This window comes from Pinus tabuliformis, chromosome 9 (assembly GCF_031772625.1).
Source record: "Pinus tabuliformis cultivar Carrire ecotype Pingquan chromosome 9, CPIR1, whole genome shotgun sequence".
Lineage (NCBI taxonomy): Eukaryota > Viridiplantae > Streptophyta > Pinopsida > Pinales > Pinaceae > Pinus > Pinus tabuliformis.
This window is the reverse complement of record NC_142307.1, coordinates 550972944-550990286: the sequence shown is the minus strand read 5'-3', so window position 1 is coordinate 550990286 and position 17343 is coordinate 550972944. Positions and strand designations below refer to the sequence as shown.

The 17343-nt window shown below is 41.4% G+C and overlaps 1 protein-coding gene across 3 annotated transcripts in view; it reads right to left on the bottom strand.

The window, feature by feature from the left end:
- LOC149149696 (histidine--tRNA ligase, chloroplastic/mitochondrial-like) overlaps window positions 1-17343 on the bottom strand; it is a 271220-nt gene that overhangs the window by 54676 nt on the left and 199201 nt on the right. For 2 of the 3 annotated variants that reach the window (XM_089438613.1, XM_089438612.1), the window contains 2 exons: window positions 1961-2078; window positions 1222-1364 (listed from right to left, as the gene is read on the bottom strand). The exons of the other annotated variant lie outside the window; for it this stretch is intronic. In XM_089438613.1, the coding sequence (XP_089294739.1) occupies window positions 1222-1364; window positions 1961-2078 (261 nt within the window). The remainder of the gene's footprint in view (window positions 1-1221; window positions 1365-1960; window positions 2079-17343) is intronic. 3 annotated transcript variants of the gene reach the window in all.

The following is a 17343-nucleotide window of genomic DNA, read 5'->3' as shown; positions in this document are numbered from 1 at the left end:
GCCATTGATTAGAGATTTAATCTCGGTCGTTGACGGACCAACAAGAAAAATATAAGAGGAGGCTTGAAGGTCAGTTGGAAAACACATCAAAGTGATCAGTCATTCGATTTTCTAGAGTGGGGTTTGCAAAGAGAAATCGAATCAGTGATCAGCAACGAGGGGCAGTGAATACATAGCAGAGAGGCAAAGTTGGTACCAGAGAGAGCGCAAATCCCGGAGAGGTTGACGCAGAGGCAGTTGGGTGCTACAAAGAGGCAATTGGGAGTTGCGCAAAGCCAGGAAAGGCCAGCATGGGTGACACAGAGGGTCTAAGGGCTGATGCAAAGGCTTCAGTAGCTGCGCAAAGGCTAGCAGAGCTGACGTAGGGCCAAGAGGCAGCGCTGGGAAGATCTTCGTGGGGCAGACTAGTGTTGGTGAACCGGGAAGGGTGACACAGTCCCTATCAGAGTGACGCAGAGCAATGGAAGCTGCAATTGTTGTTGTGGGATCGTTCATCCGATGATTGATCAGCCGGAATCTCTGTCTCCGAGGAGAGGTACTACTGCCGAGAGCATTCTTTGTTGGGTGAGCCATTTTTGCCACCCTGGTTGTATTCTGAAAACTGCATAATAATAAAACCCTCTGAATAGTTGTACCACTTTTCCCGGATTGGGTTTTTCCAGGGACATTGGTCCAAAAATAACGGTGTCACTTATGTGATTGTTTTCTTTCAGTTGATGATCTGTAGATGTTGATATTGTACTTGTGTTTATTTTCAGTATTTACATGGTAAATAGCTTGTTAAGTAAATTAAACAAGTAGGAAGAAATAAACCAGATAGTACAAGAAGAATTTCTAACGGGTTAAACTTAGAAATTCCAACACAGAGGCCACAGGTTGCAGTTATCCCATTTAAATTTTGAGTGTTACAAGATAGGAGTTGGTGGTATCCTATTTCAGCAAGAGTAGCAGGAGAAATGTAGAGGGGCAGGAAACCCAGATTCTTTCTCCCAATTATGAAAAAGGGGATGAATTGGAGAACAACCAGATAGACTTCATTTGTAAATTAGTTTGCAAAAAAATCTTGAAATAAAAATGGGAATCAAAACATGTTCAATAGAAGCTAGAAAATATTGAATAAATGAAGATCACACAAAAAACAACAAAAGCTATGGCCTGTACATTGCAAAAAAGTCAAGCTAGCTAAGCAAATAAGGTGCTGTTATTTGGAAAACAATTTACCTCAAAAACAGTCCCTGTGTAATAAGCAAGGCCACGAACAACTGACGCATCAAACTGAAGCCAATCAGCATAACCATATTCATTTGCAAAAGAAAATAGTAGTTTCAGTTCAGCAACTGCCCCACTGTCCGAACCAAGGAACTCTGTAGAATATGTAAGTATAAAATTCAAATTCTGAACATGTCACTATAGATAATCCATTATTTGAAATTTCATGAGCTCTGTATAAACGGAGTTAAAACTAACTTTAATCCTGGCTATGTTTAATTTAACCATTTGGAGCATGCCAACCATTCACAGCTATGAAAGCATCAAGCCTAGGTGGCATTAGATGCGTCAACATCACATCAGGTTATAATGTGTGCATTAAGGAAAGGTACTATCAAGTGCTTATTTATTCCACAACATTATCTCTGAGAAATTTCAAATAAATCTTAGAACCTTGAAGATAATATGCAAATTTCATGCCCTGAGAATAATTAAAGGCTTATAAATATTATTAAAATTGGCATCCATAATCTAAGTACACACATTTTGTAAGTTTTCCAGTCATTTATTCTTATCCCATTTTATAAAATTTTACAACCACTGCACCTTTGTTTCCATGTTTAGTCTCAACATCTGAGGGTAGGGATCAAATGCTATATGATGAGGCTTTCACTTCTATAAGAATAAATGCAATAAATGTGCAGAAGCGAAACTGTGTCTGCAAGTTTGCATCGGATATTTGTTTACAAACCTTCTAATTCAGATAGTGATCTTAATGACAAAGCATGCAGAATTCCTTCAACTGCATCTGATGGAATTCCAGCAACTCTCAATTCCTTTTTTATGTCTTCTATAGGCATTTTCTCAATCTGTCATGGTACAGTCAATGCGTTACTTAAATGTAGAGAATCAATAATCAGAAAATCCCATACTTGGTAGATAGGCTAACTCAGTAAGTTCAATAACAGAAATCATACAGATCTACACAATGAAAAATAGATGAAACTAACGAAGATATATGATACAAACCAATACCCTGCCAGGTTAAGCTTTTTCCTCTCAAGTTATCTAGGCCAGAGGTCCTGTTATCACAAATATTCACACTGTAAAAAGTTGAAATAACTTCGAAATTCTGCAGTGGAAATCAGTGTAACATTTAGGAAAATCTACCCAATGTGTCACTAACAAATCTCCACTGCATTTGGGTTGGTGTTTTCCAACTTCAGGTAGGTGTCCCTGGCTGCTCATGTGCTGCAATTACTATTGAAATATGCACATAAAACTCATATCGCAGCACAAGGTATGTCCTTCGGAATGTGATTAAGTTTTTGTGGTGGAAAATTTTCTTTACTTGGTATAAAAATGATAAGAAGAAAAGGAAAAGAAAGCACTTATAAATGATATATCTTGTCAACATACAAGGTTAAAAGACATCTAATACAACGCACAAAGAAGCCACAAAGTATCAACAATCTTCAAGAGCCGTAAAGAAGCACAGTCAAGTTTTATTTTGCATTTTCCAAAAAGTTGATCGCACCATAGAGCCAGATTACAGAATTGGTCCATTGATGATCCCTGCACAAAGTATAGGAGCAAGAAGGGAAGAGAACAGAACAGATGAAGAGAGTGCTGCTGCTGCTGCTGAAGAAAATCCAATCCTATCCAAGAGCGACCTCATAATGATACTTTGCTCCCATGCATATTAGTGAGAGGGTGAGGTTGAATCAGCCATGCAAATGATTCTCATGCGCATTGGTTAGTTGAGTCAAAGTGGACTCAGAATCCAAATCCAAGCAAGTGAAGGTGCACCTTAGTCCAAGTGAAGATGAACCCTATTGACCTGGAGAAATCACAGAGTGAAGTGTCCAAGTACTGAGCTTAACTAGAGGATTGTTGAGTTGTCACAAGATGAAGTGAAGCCTTGAGTTAGATTGAGGAGATTCCTCTTAGTTCAAGTTCAGATGAGGTTATAGAGAGACTAGAGTGGAAGAATCCATGTGCTAGTCTATGTGGAGTTTCTCCCCCATGAGTTCACTAGACTCAATGATGAAATGTTGTGGATGTAGCCATGCACACTAGCCTTCTTGAGATGTGGTTGAATCGAACATCAGATGTAGTGGCCATATGCAAGTCTAATTGAAGATACCCTTTGTCTAAGTAATGATGAAGTGGAAAGAGAGAGAGAAGACATGTGCTTAGTTAAGTGAATATACTTCGAGTTTAACTGATGACAAACAGATGTAAAGTGTCCTTTTATCTAGTCAGATGAACAAGGTGTCGTAATTAACTGAAGCATGCATCTACTTAATTCCAAGAAAGTGCCAACTCACCCCTAAATCAATTCATGTGTCCCAGTGGGCTACAGTCAATTAATGCAGCGCTCTAGTAAACTCCAAGACACTCCAAATCTTATCCATGTGCACTAATCCACATGCATGTGCTGTGATGCTACCATGTGTCAGCCTTAGGAAATGCTGTGTGTCACCTTGCACACATGTCATCTATCAGTCCTAGAACTTGCCACATATCATCAACATAAGCAGCCACATGTCACATATGCATGGCTATTGATAAAAATAGAATGTTTCTGCATGTCCATCAAATTATACTTGTTGGACTTAATTTTCAACGAGTCAAAATATGGAATCACAATTCACATGCACCCGAAAGTGGCTCCTCAGAATCATGTTCTCACAAGGATCTCAAATATATCATCATCTCTGGCATGCAAGTCTCCAAACTAGAGTTTGTAGAAAGAATTATGCATGTAATCTAGAAAAAGCTCGATGGAATACTGAGCTCATGAGGACTCCAAATATATAATCAATACTACCATGCAGACCTCCGAACCCTCTCTCCTAGAATGTAAGAAAATTGCTAAAAGTAGCAATCCTCTCCAAAGCTGATGAAAACCTTCAAACACTCTATGAAAACCAACTCCAAATCCAGACTAGATCACTGAACTACCTTGAATCTAAACTCTGAGCAAGCCAACCTCCGACTTGGGGACAGTCTCTAGAATCAAACTCTGAACACCAACCTAATGAAATAAGTTGGCCCTTAACCCTCCAGTTTGGAAAGGAGCATATATGACAGTTGACATGTCCTTGGTTAATCAATAGTTTGTTTGCACTTTGATTTTATCAAGCGAATGACTCTACAGAAATCAGAGATTGATTATAAAATACATATGGCATTCAACTTGTCACATGCCAAAAGGAATGATGAGTCAAGGCTTCAACAGAACCTAAAATAAAATAGAATATTTTTCCTAATGTCTAGATGACCACAAAAGTAGGTCAATAGGACTAAAAGGTTGACCCATATTGAATCAAATGTGGGAGTGTGAAAGCAACTCCTTTATCAATGCTGAAAGCAAAAGAAGGTGAAAGAAATAAAGCATAATTCAGTGTCTAGCTAAGCTATTCTCTAACAAACTAACCAAAAAATGTACAATGATACAATAGAAAAGCTAGAGATTGAAGATCCTCACTTTGAGCAAAAGGGGAAAAGCCAGAAACTCAGAGTTTGCTAGTCCGTGGGGTTGAAGGCAAGCAGGGAAACTGACGTATTAGCTCACTATCAAAGTTGTCAATCACTATGAAAGGGTTGATGCAATGGCATGTGATGTCGTTTGGGGAGTGCCAAGTTTGATGAGACCCAACTGTATGATTCTGGGGAGGGGGAGGGGAGGCCATAGGAACAAGGAAACCCTACTCTCCTGCCAATAGAATTATGGCTACTTACTTGAATTTGGGTGGTAGTTCTATGTGAAGGAGGCACACTACACTATGTCTATCTATAACAGTCCATCTGTAACTCTGATTGTGCATGTGTTGTGTCCTAACACAACTCCTCACAGACCTCAACGATATTAATTAGCAGAAGTCATGAGAAAGTTCAGAAAACTAAAGAAATTTTGATTCAGTGTCCTTGAAGGAAAGTAGCATTTTTCATTCTCATTACAATCCTTGAGACAATTAAAACGGAGCAAAATCTTATGGATAGACTTGAGACCATTTTACAGCAGCAAAGTATATTACCACCTGTTATCCCTGAGGGCTAGCTAATTTAGAGGCACCCTCACAAGGGTGTTGTGTTATTGATTGCATCAACTCTCTTGCTCATATTCTCCGGGCTCAAACAATTCTCTCAGTTTCTTCTTTAGATATTTAATTTGTGCTAGCTCAACTATGGTATATCAAAACTTCTCCCTCACTCAGATGAAAAATGCAGTTATGGATGCTTCATTGTGGCATTCATTACAGTCTTATTTGATAATTCATACATTGGTTTCATACTTGATTGTGGTGTTATAAATTTTGAGTCAGCCATGAAAGTGGTAAACACCAAAACGAGATCCACCTCATAGCATTATATTTTTATTATTTGCCTCATAGTATCATGGGGGACATAATTTCCCTTTAGGAGTGTTGTTATCTCTCAGGTCAGCTTGTACTACAAGGAAACTGGTTGAGGTAGCATCTTCCATATCTTAACCATACTTAACACTTTCCATTCCCCTATTTCATTCATTCCATCCACAAAAATCTTTTCTCATCCATGTTTGGCTTTCCAAAGATCACCAAAAAGGTTTAAATGAAAAATTCTAAGTCAATAAAGGCAAAATGGCCAAAGGTGGAGAGCCAATAAAGTTAAAAGCCAAAAATATTAAAGCTTAAGATATGCCACCTCACTATGAGGCCAATGCTGCTAGTCCCAAGCATGTCTATGAATCTCTAATCAAAAAGGGACTTGTCCAACGAAATGAAGACTTAAAGCAAAAGGCAAAAGGGGTAGTAAGAAACGGTGTCAAGAAAAGGAAACTCAACGCTAAAGCTCCATCTTAAAAAATTTCTATATATGGTTGTAAGCCCATTCACTCTTGAAAGCTAGTTGATCAAATCTATAATACCTATATATCATATCACATGACCTTGAGGGCCATGACATGAAGTCTTCCCCTTCCCCATTTATGAATACTCATCACATCACCTACAATTTACTAAGGGACTTGGGAAATACACTTAAAACATGTATAAGTGTTAATGTTATTCCCCCATGGTATAACTTAGTCAAATTCTAAAATTAACCTTTATTATGTTGCATTAAGAAAAATTACCAAGTTTTGGACCCACAACTACAAATGAGCGTCTAGCACTAGAATCCATGTACCATGCCTCAATACCCTTGACACTACATTAAGATTTGTGATGCTGTCCTATGATCGTGTATTTGTATTTGGTCATATCTATTTACATTTGGATCTGTGTGATTTTTCTTGGGATCCATGTATTTCGTTGGAATATGTGTCATTGCATTGGGATTCGTGACATCGCATTAGATAATGATATGTATGTCAGATCATCATAATTGCCACATGATCACAAGTTGTGACAATAGTTACAAGTTGTGGCATTGACCACACTATTGTATTGAAGAGTGCCCAACATTGAGGAGCCACATGTGCCACCTTGTCTTGGATGCTCATCGTGGACATCCCACATGTAGCATGATGTCATGCTTGTTGGGAGGTTGCTACACTTGAGATACTTTCTTTCTCACCTCGTGGAGTTAGTTGGAGAAGCACCCTAATACTTGTTGAAAAATGAAACTAGTGTTGGTCTTCATAATTGTATTTAAGTCATGATGTATTTGTCAAAGAAAAAGAAAATTATTATAAAAAAAATATTTTATGAGCATGGGTTTCATGCTTCTAGGTTAAGCCTCCATTGTAGGCTTTTAGGTTTGTCAAAATTCAAAGTCAAAGACCCTTCTTGGGCCTCGTCAAGGAATGAAATTATTTTTAATTAAGGTCAAAAATGTCATGCATACTTCATCCTCCAAGTCGGCCTCAAGAAGACATCAAGTCGGCCTCATGAAGGGACTCGACCATCCAATAGAAGCCTATATATAGCCATGTATTCGAGCCATTGGAAGATAATAATCATAACTATCTCTACAATTTAAAAAGGGTGCAAAAAAGAAGTCAAAAGAAGAAGGTTCGATGATAAAGAAAAGGGAGGACAAGGTCAGCAAGAACGTCTATCTAGTAACAAGCTGAAGTTTGCCATTACCCTGCCACTCATGTGAAGATGATCAAAAGAAGATTGCAGGACCGAAGATGAAAAGTTGCAGTAAGGGCCAAGAGATCTTGTTGACTCATTTTGAAGAAGTAATTTGAATTGACAATTCTTCTTAGGCTGACTTGGAGGATTGAAGGAGGTCACTGTCTTAGTCAAGTGGTCAAGGTTGTCTCAATTTGATTTGAATCTACTAGTGGAAGAGTTTGACTAGGTTTTCCCCTTCATAGGGGTTTTTCCCTGGCTGACTGCCTACATCTTGTGTTCTACTATTGTCTTTGAAGTTTTGGCAATTATCTTGATGATGAAAATATAATAACAAAGAAGAAGATGTAATAACTAATCACAAGAAATTGTCAAGCTATAGAGAAATCAAATTAATAAGAAATCCTATTGGGATTCTTAACATGGTATCAAAGCTAAGGTCAGTGGAACAAGATAGCTAAATGTTAGTTTCTATAGCATCGAATGTGTTCTAGTCACGAAGCTTGGTGGAGAGGCTAAAATACATGAGATCTCCAAACCCAAAAATCGTTTTTGGAAATTCCACCTAGAGATGACTTAATTAGATTCTTAACCTATTTTTTAAAATTCCCTAAGTCTAAACTTAGGAAAATTGGTTAATTAATCATAATTAACTAAGTCAGGGTGAGAATTCTCTAGAAAATCACACAGATCAATCCAGAAATGACCTGAGCCATTGATTAAGATTTAATCTTGGTCATTGGAGTCCCAACAGGAAGATATAAGGGATCGATGTGGTGATGGAGAAGACACTTCAGCAGTTCGATTTCCTTGCCAGAGAGCAGCAGCAGTTGTCGAAGAGCCAGAGATCGAAGCAGAGACAGTGAGGCTGGAGGAAGTTTTCCAGATCTAGAGAGTGCATTTGCAGAGAGGCCAAGATTTCTCTAGGAGGCTGCACAAAGGCAGCGCAGAGCCTCAAGAAGGCAGTTCAAATTTCTAGGAAGGAAGATGTTTTTAGTTCCAGAAGCGAGGCAAAGGTTCCAGAGTGTCGGAGAGACGTTTTCCTAGTCAGCAGCAGGTAGGACAACTAGACTAGTAGTGAGTTCGAGCAGCAGTTGCAGCAGGCAGCATCAGGTTGACGCAGAGTCTGCGCAGGCCCAATTGGACGACTTACTTTGCAGAGACAGTCCAATGCCGAAATTGCCCAGATTGAGGGTAATTTCCCTCTATTTTTTCCAGTATTTTCTTACAAGATAGCCAGATTTCGGCATCCAGTGTATTGTACTCGAAATTTCTCATTGTTGCATAATAATAAAACCCTTTGCTGCTGCACCGGTTTTTTCCAAGTTGGGTTTTTCTAAGACATTTGTCCAAAAATAACTGTGTAAATTTTATGTGTGTGCTAGTATTTTCTCAGTTTCCAACGTTATTTTCTTCTGTAGTTTATTTGTGAAAATCACAGTGAATTATTTGGTATTTGTCGTAGCAGACAGCTGATAAATTGTTAAATAAATTAACAATTAGAAAAATAATTTCCAATTGTTGTGATAGATGAAATTTTCACATGGTATCATAGTGTGAACTATCAGTCGGGAAGCGAAGAAGCGAAGAAGGGAACTTCACTGTTCAGAGGGAGTCACAAGCCGAAATTCCCAGAGGTTGCACAGTGGCTAGCCAGGCAAGCCGAGTTGCTTGGGAAAGTTCGACTTTTCAGTGTAGAGTGGCAGAAAATTTTGATTTTCCAGATTGAGTGATTCCAACAAGTAGAGGGAGCAGCAACAGCTCAGATTTTCATTATGCATGTTCCATGGTTGGACACAGAGGGTTTTGCAACAGTTTGCAGAAGCAGAATCCGCATTGGGTGGAAGATAAAAGCACACACAACAGAGGGAAAATTTCTCTCAGAGGATTTCTAGCCAAGAAATATAAATTTCCGGCAACAAATTGACAATCTCTGAGTGCATATTCTCTCACTCCATAAGGGAGTGCGTATAGCAAAACTAGCAGCCAAGCAGAGGAAAAGAGAGAGTTTTCGACAATTTCCGATATGACCACGGCAGGGCTTAGAGATCAGGAGAGGTTGGAGGGAGCCTCCAACTATGTCATCTAAAACGCTAGGATGTCTTTCCTTCTAGATGAATATGGCTTGAAAACCTACGTGGACAATGTGGTTGCTGTTCCCCAGGATTCAGATCAGCTGAAGGAGTACAAAAAGGAAATGGAGAAGGCGAAGCAGATGATTTTGAATGGAGTCTGAGATCATATAGTTTCGCATATTTTTGGCAAGAATACTGCCAAGGAAATGTGGGTAGCTCTCTCCACGCTATATCAAAGTTCTTCCGAGCAATGGAAGACGTTTCTCCAAGAGAAGCTAAGAACCATCAAGATGCAGAAAGGTGAAGGCATAGATCCCTTCCTCACTCGGATTCAGGAGGTTAGAGATCAATGGTCAATCGTTGGGTAGGTGCCACAACCCACAAAGCTTGTACGATTGGCACTTAATAGTTGCTCAGAGGACTGGCAAGTATATGTCCAAAGCATATTGGGCAAAGATACATTGCCTGGTTGGGACAAGATGTGAGCCGATCTATAGTAGCAGGAGTTGAGGCGGGATCTAGTAAAGAGCACCATCAGCGATAGTAGCAGCAAGGTCGTGAAGAGTGAGAAGGAAGAGGAGAATGTGGCCCTTGCATCAAAGGGTCCTAGTCAGGGGCAGGGGGAACAAAAGAAGAAAAAGAAAGACCTGTCAAAGGTCAAGTGCTTTAGGTCTGGCGAGTTTGGGCACTATAGTACTCTGTGTCCTCTCGGGAAGAAGGACAAGCAGGAGAAGCAAGACCAGCAAGCAGCATCAACCGAGATCGACAAGTTGTCCTCCAGGCTAGAGGAAGATTTCGCGGTAATGGCAGCCATACCTCCAGGAGAGAGGTGGGGTGACTTGGAGTTGTAGCCCCAGAGACCTACAGAGATTAGGCAAGGTCCTTAAGGATTCCACCTCATGGATCATTACCTAGCTATGGGAACCCACAGTATTCAGTAGCAGGATGGATCAATGGCAATTGATGCAATCAGTACCAAAGTGACAGTTGCAGAATAGTAGCAGTCAGATACTAAAGAGCGCAACGCAGTGTTGACAGCAGAGTAGGTGGCTCAGTGCAGAGTTGGTAGTAGCGAAGATTCTTCAATAACAGTGCAAATGCTAATAGTAGTCAGAGATTTCGGAGACAAATGCATCACACTGAACACAGTTGATTGAGTATTTTGGATGCTTCTCAGTTGCAGCAGTTGTAGTTGTAGCAGCAATAGATGAGAGGGAGTTGCAATGCAGATGCAGAATTGGCAGCAGTAAAATAGTGTCAGCAACAGCACAGATGCAGCATCAGATTGGCATAGTAGTTGGTGAGCAGCAGCAGCCAGACATCAGCAACATGATATGAGATGATACAGAGGCAGGGAGTTGTGGCAGGATGTGTAGCACTAGAGAGAACACAGTGCTTGCTAAGAGGGAGTGTTAGTTTCTGTAGAATCGGATGTGTTCTAGTCACAAAACTTGGCAGAGAGACTAGAATACATGAGATCTCCAAAACCCAAAAATCATTTCTCGAAATTGCACCTAGAGATGACTTAATTATATTATTAACCTAATTTTTAATATTTCCTAAATCTAACCTATTTTTTGGGCATGATGGTTTTCTGCCCATGGTATTTTGTAGATCTGGTCAAGGGAACTACGGTTATGTTCTAATCCAGGGTTAATGGATTGGGGTTTATGAATGCTTCAGCATGTATATATATGTATTGTAACATTGAAAGGAACATAATGAAACATCAATCAAGTAGTCCCGGTTTTGAGATCCAGGGAGAATCTCTATGTATTTGTTTCATATTCTCGTCATTGTCTATTTTTTGTTTTTATAATTCGTCTGCAGATAATTTCTATATAGGGTTAAAACCTACAAAAGAAAGAGAAATCACCCTAATCATTGCCCTTTAGATTTCTCAACATCCCCTAGGAGGGATTTTTCCCTGGCTTGGAGCCGATATCTTATGTTCATCTTGCGTCAAATCCAAGTACAAGAAAGGTGAGATCAAGGCCAAAAAGATCATCATTGACTCTCTTAGAGACCATCTCATAACCTACGTGTCCAAGTTCAATAAGTCAAAGGAGATGTGTGACAAATTGATTGGGATGTATGAGGTCAACAATCTCAACAAAGTCATTTCTTTGAAGAGCCAACTCTGTGACATCAATATATCTAAGTTTGAATCTATAATAGCCTACTTCATGGGGATCTCTTGTTAGTATTTGGTAGCATTGGAAGTGATCTAGCCTTGAAAATTGGTGGAGAGGCTAAGGCACATGAGTTCTAAAGAATCCAAAAACCGTTTGGTGAAATTCCACCCAGATTGTATTTTATTAAAATAATTAATATTTTTAATAGGGTCTCTAAGTCTAAACTTAGGGAAATTAAAATATTAATGGGTATTAATCAAAATATGGATGAGAATGATCTAGAAGGCGGATCAAGTCATGTTTTAATCCTAGTCGTTGATTAGAGACTTGATCTCGGTCGTTGAAGACTCAACAGGAAAAGTATAAGATGGACGCTTGGGGTTCAATTGGAAACACACATGGAGAGAACAAATTGATTTGGAGTTCGATTTCTGGGACTAGGAAGCTGAGAAATTCGAACTAGGTGATCATTCTACAGTAGAGGGGCAGTGAGAATCTGGGAGAAGGACTTTCCGGAGAATACAAGGCAGAGAGAGGATAGAAAAATGTGCAGAGGAGGGTTGACGCTGGCCTACGCAGTGCTGACGAAGAGGCAATGCAGTTAGTGAGTGGAATTCGAAATTCTGCAGAGGGAATTCGATTTGCAGTTGTCGGGACCCAAGGTGTGAGACTACAGGCAAGAAAGTCGAATTCTCAGCCAGCAGATGCAAAGCAGAGAGGCAGCGTAATACCCAGCAGGGGTGATGCAAAAGTTGCCCAGGGTGACGCAGTTTGATGCAGAGGTCATCAGAGGGTGACACAAAGCCTCCGAGAGTTGAGGATCAGTCACTATTTCTCCAGTGACAGGGTGAGATCATTTCACCAGTCTTTTGTCCAGTACTTTCTCTGTAAAGGATTACTAGTTAAGCATCCTAGATTTGTATTCAGACATTTCTCCTGCATAATAATAAACCCTCAGAGTTGTTGCACCAGTTTTCCCACATTGGGTTTTTCTGGGGACTATTGTGTCCAAAAATAAGTGTGTCCTATGTATCTTGTTCATTGCTCCGTTTTCTGTTTCATGAGATCAAACATTTAATTAGTGTAGGTTGCAAAAGTAATTTTCTTCAGTATTCAGAAGAATAACTTGACGAATGTAATTTAAAAATCAAGTAGGTGAAGTAGATTCAGATTTGCTACAGTAGGGGTTCATTTGAGTATAGGAATTTTCACATGGTATCGGAGGATTGATTTTGAAACAAAAAGAGCAGATTCAGTGTTAAGCAGTGAGGCCGAAAGCTGCACTTGAAAGCAATTTGAATCCCCTTTAAGGGATTGCATAGTCGTTGTTGGGAAGCAAATCTGTGGAAATCTCTCTCTGAGTGAGATGACAGAGAGGTACGATTTTCAGTTCATGAGTTTGCAGAGGTAGAGGGAGTGACGCAGAGCCTCAGCACAGTGCTTGAAGGGCGCAGTTTCTGTCGGGGCAGAAATCCGCTGGAAAAGAACAAAGACACGTAGAAGGGGAATTTTCTCCTTAGAGAACTTTCCACCAGAAAGTTCGAATTTCTCGCTGAGTAGCTGAGCAGTTCTAAGCAGTGACTAGAGGAGTCAGTTCGACAGTTGGGTGAGATGGCATCGCATGGGCTCAGAGATCAGGACAGGTTGGAAGGTGCTTCCAACTATGTCATATGGAAGACCAGAATCTTAGTTGTTCTAGAGGAATATGATCTCGAGGCCTACGTCAATAGTGTTGTAGTTGTTCCTGCTGACAATGATCAAAAGAAGTACAAAGCCGAGCAGGGGAAGGCAAAGAGGCTCATTCTCGATGGAGTTCGAGATCATGTGGTCTCACACTTGCACAGCAAGAATACAACCTGAGAGATGTGGGAAGTCTTGTCTTCTCTATATGAAGGCTCTTCCAAATAGTGGAAGATGTATTTGAAGCAGAAGTTGCAGCAGACTTTGATGCAGAAAGGAGAAGGGGTGAACCTCTATCTTCAGCGTCTTCAGGACACTAGAGACCAACTTGCTACAGTGCGGTCCACTCCTCAGCCAACCGCGATGGTGAGGATAGTCCTGAATGGAGTCTCAGATGAATGGCAAGTTTTCGTCCGAAGCATTTTGGGCAGAGAAAAACTACCTTCATGGGAGGAGATGTGAGCGGCTCTTCAATAGGAGGAGTTAAGGAGGGACCTAGTGAAGGTCAACCTCAGTGACAGCAATGGAAGTGGCATGAAGGAGGAGGAGGAGAATGCAGCTCTAGCATCGAAGGGATAGTAGAAACAAAAGCGGAAGAAGGACATTTCAAAGGTGAAATGTTTCAGTGTATGAGGTCAACAATCTCAACAAAGTCATTTCTTTGAAGAGCCAACTCTGTGACATCAATATATCTAAGTTTGAATCTATAATAGCCTACTTCATGGGGATCTCTTGTTAGTATTTGATAGCATTGGAAGTGATCTAGCCTTGAAAATTGGTGGAGAGGCTAAGGCACATGAGTTCTAAACAACCCAGAAACCAATTGGTGAAATTCCACCAACATTGTATTTTATTAAAATAATTAATATTTTTAATGGGGTCCTGTTGACGGTGTTGGACCCGCCAACATTCAGGGGATCACCCTGGTATGAAGTCCCAACTAGACCTCACACCATTTGGTGTGGGAGTCCCATCTGGTATGATGGTCCAGTTGCCATTGTCTTAAGGATTTGCCTCAACTCTTGCTTGTTAGCACAAGAGAGTTGTTCGCTTTGTCTTCGAGAAGTGAGGTTCGCGTGCCTGGTGAGTGTAAGTGTACTTGTGCCAATGGTTCTTTTAGTGTGAGGGGAAGAAGGTGAAGGTGAGTTCCAGGTTGAAAGGGATCAACCCCAACTCGGCTAGGAACACACAACACAAAAGGACATACATAGCTTCCGGCGGAGCAGTCCACTCGAATGCAGCAGTCACAGCATACAAGGTAAAATAACACGTACAACACTCACGGATCAGTCCGAACGAGTGCAACGATTTTTACAGCAAGGTTCATGTGAAAGATCTGTCTGATATCTGACAGAGTAGTCGACACGGACGGGACAGCGTTAACAGCATATAAAACACATTTCCATTAATAGATTATGCATTACAACAAATGAATTAGTTCAAATGTAGAACACAGGTTAAAGAAACATGCATTACAAGTGTTAAAGATCAGTCTTACAACAAATACGATACATGTGTGAAAATGTGTTGGCCTGTTAACAGGCTTCTGAATTAAGCGAAAGTTCCAAGACACACCGTTACACCATACATAACTAACCCCATCAGCAGGGTGTTGGAGCCACTACTTACTCCTCGAAGAAAAATTACAAACTCTCTTGGCTATGTGGGAGGAGCTACGGTGAAAAGTCCTTTCATGTACAAATGAGGGGGGTGTTTATAGCCAAGGGTGAAACTGACCCTTGTGGTTGTTCGGCTACCCTCATGACCATTTGACTTCCATGACTTTTCAACTTACATGACTCTATGTTCAACAAGTGGGTCTCTTGGACTTCCACGTTACATCACATTGATTGACAACAAGCCCATAGTGGAGATGTGGGCAACATGACTCATGACTTGACTCATAGCTTCACCTCCACATGGCAAAGTGCGCGAGTCTTCGATGGTCCTTGCTTCGCTTGATGAAGCTTTAGCATGTTTTTCCTTGCTTTCATGCTGGAAGGCTTGACAGGCTCACTTGTTTGCGAAGGTGCATGTTCATCGCGTTCGTCTGCTTCGCATGCTTCGTTTGTTCGTCCGTTGGTGAACCTGTCCATCTACATGTGCTCCCTTCGTTCATCCCGTTCGTCGTCTTGACATGTTTGTTGGTGTACCTGTACCTGCAGTCACTCATGATGAGACGACATCAAATCCAAAACCTCCTAGTCTACCATGACACATGATCATTTGGATGCAGGTGACTGGGAGAGGCAGCAGGGTTGTGATGCGGGATGATGGCTCCAAGCAACTGCTGATGAAAACTACGCAAGAGTCACTGAGAGATGGAGACAGATAATATGAGTCGACAGTGACTGTCTACAAGGTTTGGCTCGGTTGAGAGGCAAAATTGCGCAAATTTTGATAGGGACAATCCGACCGCAAGAGGGCAAGGCAGGCATGCTCTGCACATTTTCCGGAACAAACAGTCAGAAGGGGCTGGATAGCCAAATTTGCGCAATTTTTCAGAGAAAAGGGTCGGGCTGCATGAAGGGTCAGCAAGCAGGGATTGCGCAGTTTTTCTGGGGAACTGCCTGGGAGACTGGCAGCGAGAACTGCGTAACTCCCAAAGGGAACTTCCAGTTGGCTGCTAGGGTCACTGGCAGCCAGAACTGTGCAATTCCCATAGGGAACTGCTAGTTGGCTGCTCAGTCACTGGCAACAAAAACTACGCAATTCCTGGAGGGAACAGGCAGTCTGCTGCTAGGAGCTACTAGCTGGGAAAACTGCATTGAGGCCGGGAGGCCGACCTGCTGATCATCTCTACGCAATTTCTGAGCTGAGCTGACTGATGGGCAACAGAAGGCCTACTCATGAGCACTGCGCAATTTCTGAGATGAATAGTCGATCGATTATCTAGATCACTGACTCGGAAAACTGCGTAATTTTCTGAAGGAGACAAGGACGGGCACTTGGTGTCTATCTGGCCTGTCTGTGCAATTTCCTCAATCAGTTGAACGGGTGAGGTCAATGGCCTCTGCGCAATTTTTGAGGGGAGTCAGTCCCGGGGTGACTGTCGGGTCCGACTATCCGGGTGGCCAGCATGAGAGTTGATTGGGTTGCTTGCGGGCAGCGCAGCTTGAAAGGACTAGCTTGGTGCTTCTGTGTTGTTCTGGTTGACAATCGATCGAGTCGAAAGCAGGGTGATGGTCCGGCTGTCAATGAGGAGTCTGGTCATCAAAACTTCAACAAAATGACTAAGTGTGTGAATAGTCGAAAGATGCATAGGTGATCATATGAACACACACTCACATGACTTGACGACGAAACGACCAAACCATCCAAACACACATGTTCAACATGACTGACCGACGGTGCAAGCAACAAGCGCAACACTCGTGATTGATCGTTCATGATCGAGACGACACTTGCGCGATAGTGAATGTGACTCCGTGTGTGAGTGCGACAGATGCTTTCATGGCGAACACAACAAACACATACGAAGCAAAGACTTTGAGCATAACTAGAACACGATCGCAAGCATGACTTAGACATCAACATGCAGGGACTTGAATGCAATAAACAAGCAAGGCGAATGTAAAGACTCACATGAGCTCACGGAGTGAACCCGAGTGTGTGCAGTCATCAAGTGAAACTCTTCAAGGGAGGCTCTGAAATTGGTGCAAGCCAAAATTTTGGAGGGTGGTTGTAGCCGCTACAACAAGTCCCTAAGTCTAAACTTAGGGAAATTAAAATATTAATGGGTATTAATCAAAATATGGGTGAGAATGATCTAGAAGGCAGATCAAGTCATGGTTTAATCTTAGTTGTTGATTAGAGACTTAATCTCGGTCGTTGAAGACTCAACAGGAAAAGTATAAGATGGAGGATTGGGGTTCATTTGGAAACACACGCAGAGAGAACGAATTGATCTGGAGTTTGATTTATAGGGCTAGGAAGCTGAGAAATTCGAACTAGGTGATCATTCTGCAGCAGAGGGGCAGTGAGAATCCAGGAGAAGGACTTTCCGGAGAATACAAGGCAGAGGAAGGACAGAAAAACGTCCAGAGGAGGGTTGACGCTGGCCTACGCAGTGCTGATGCAGAGGCTACACAGTCAGCGAGAGGAATTCGAAATTCTGCAGAGGAAATTCGATTTGCAGTTGTCAGGAGCCAGGTTGTGAGACTGGAAGCAAGAAAG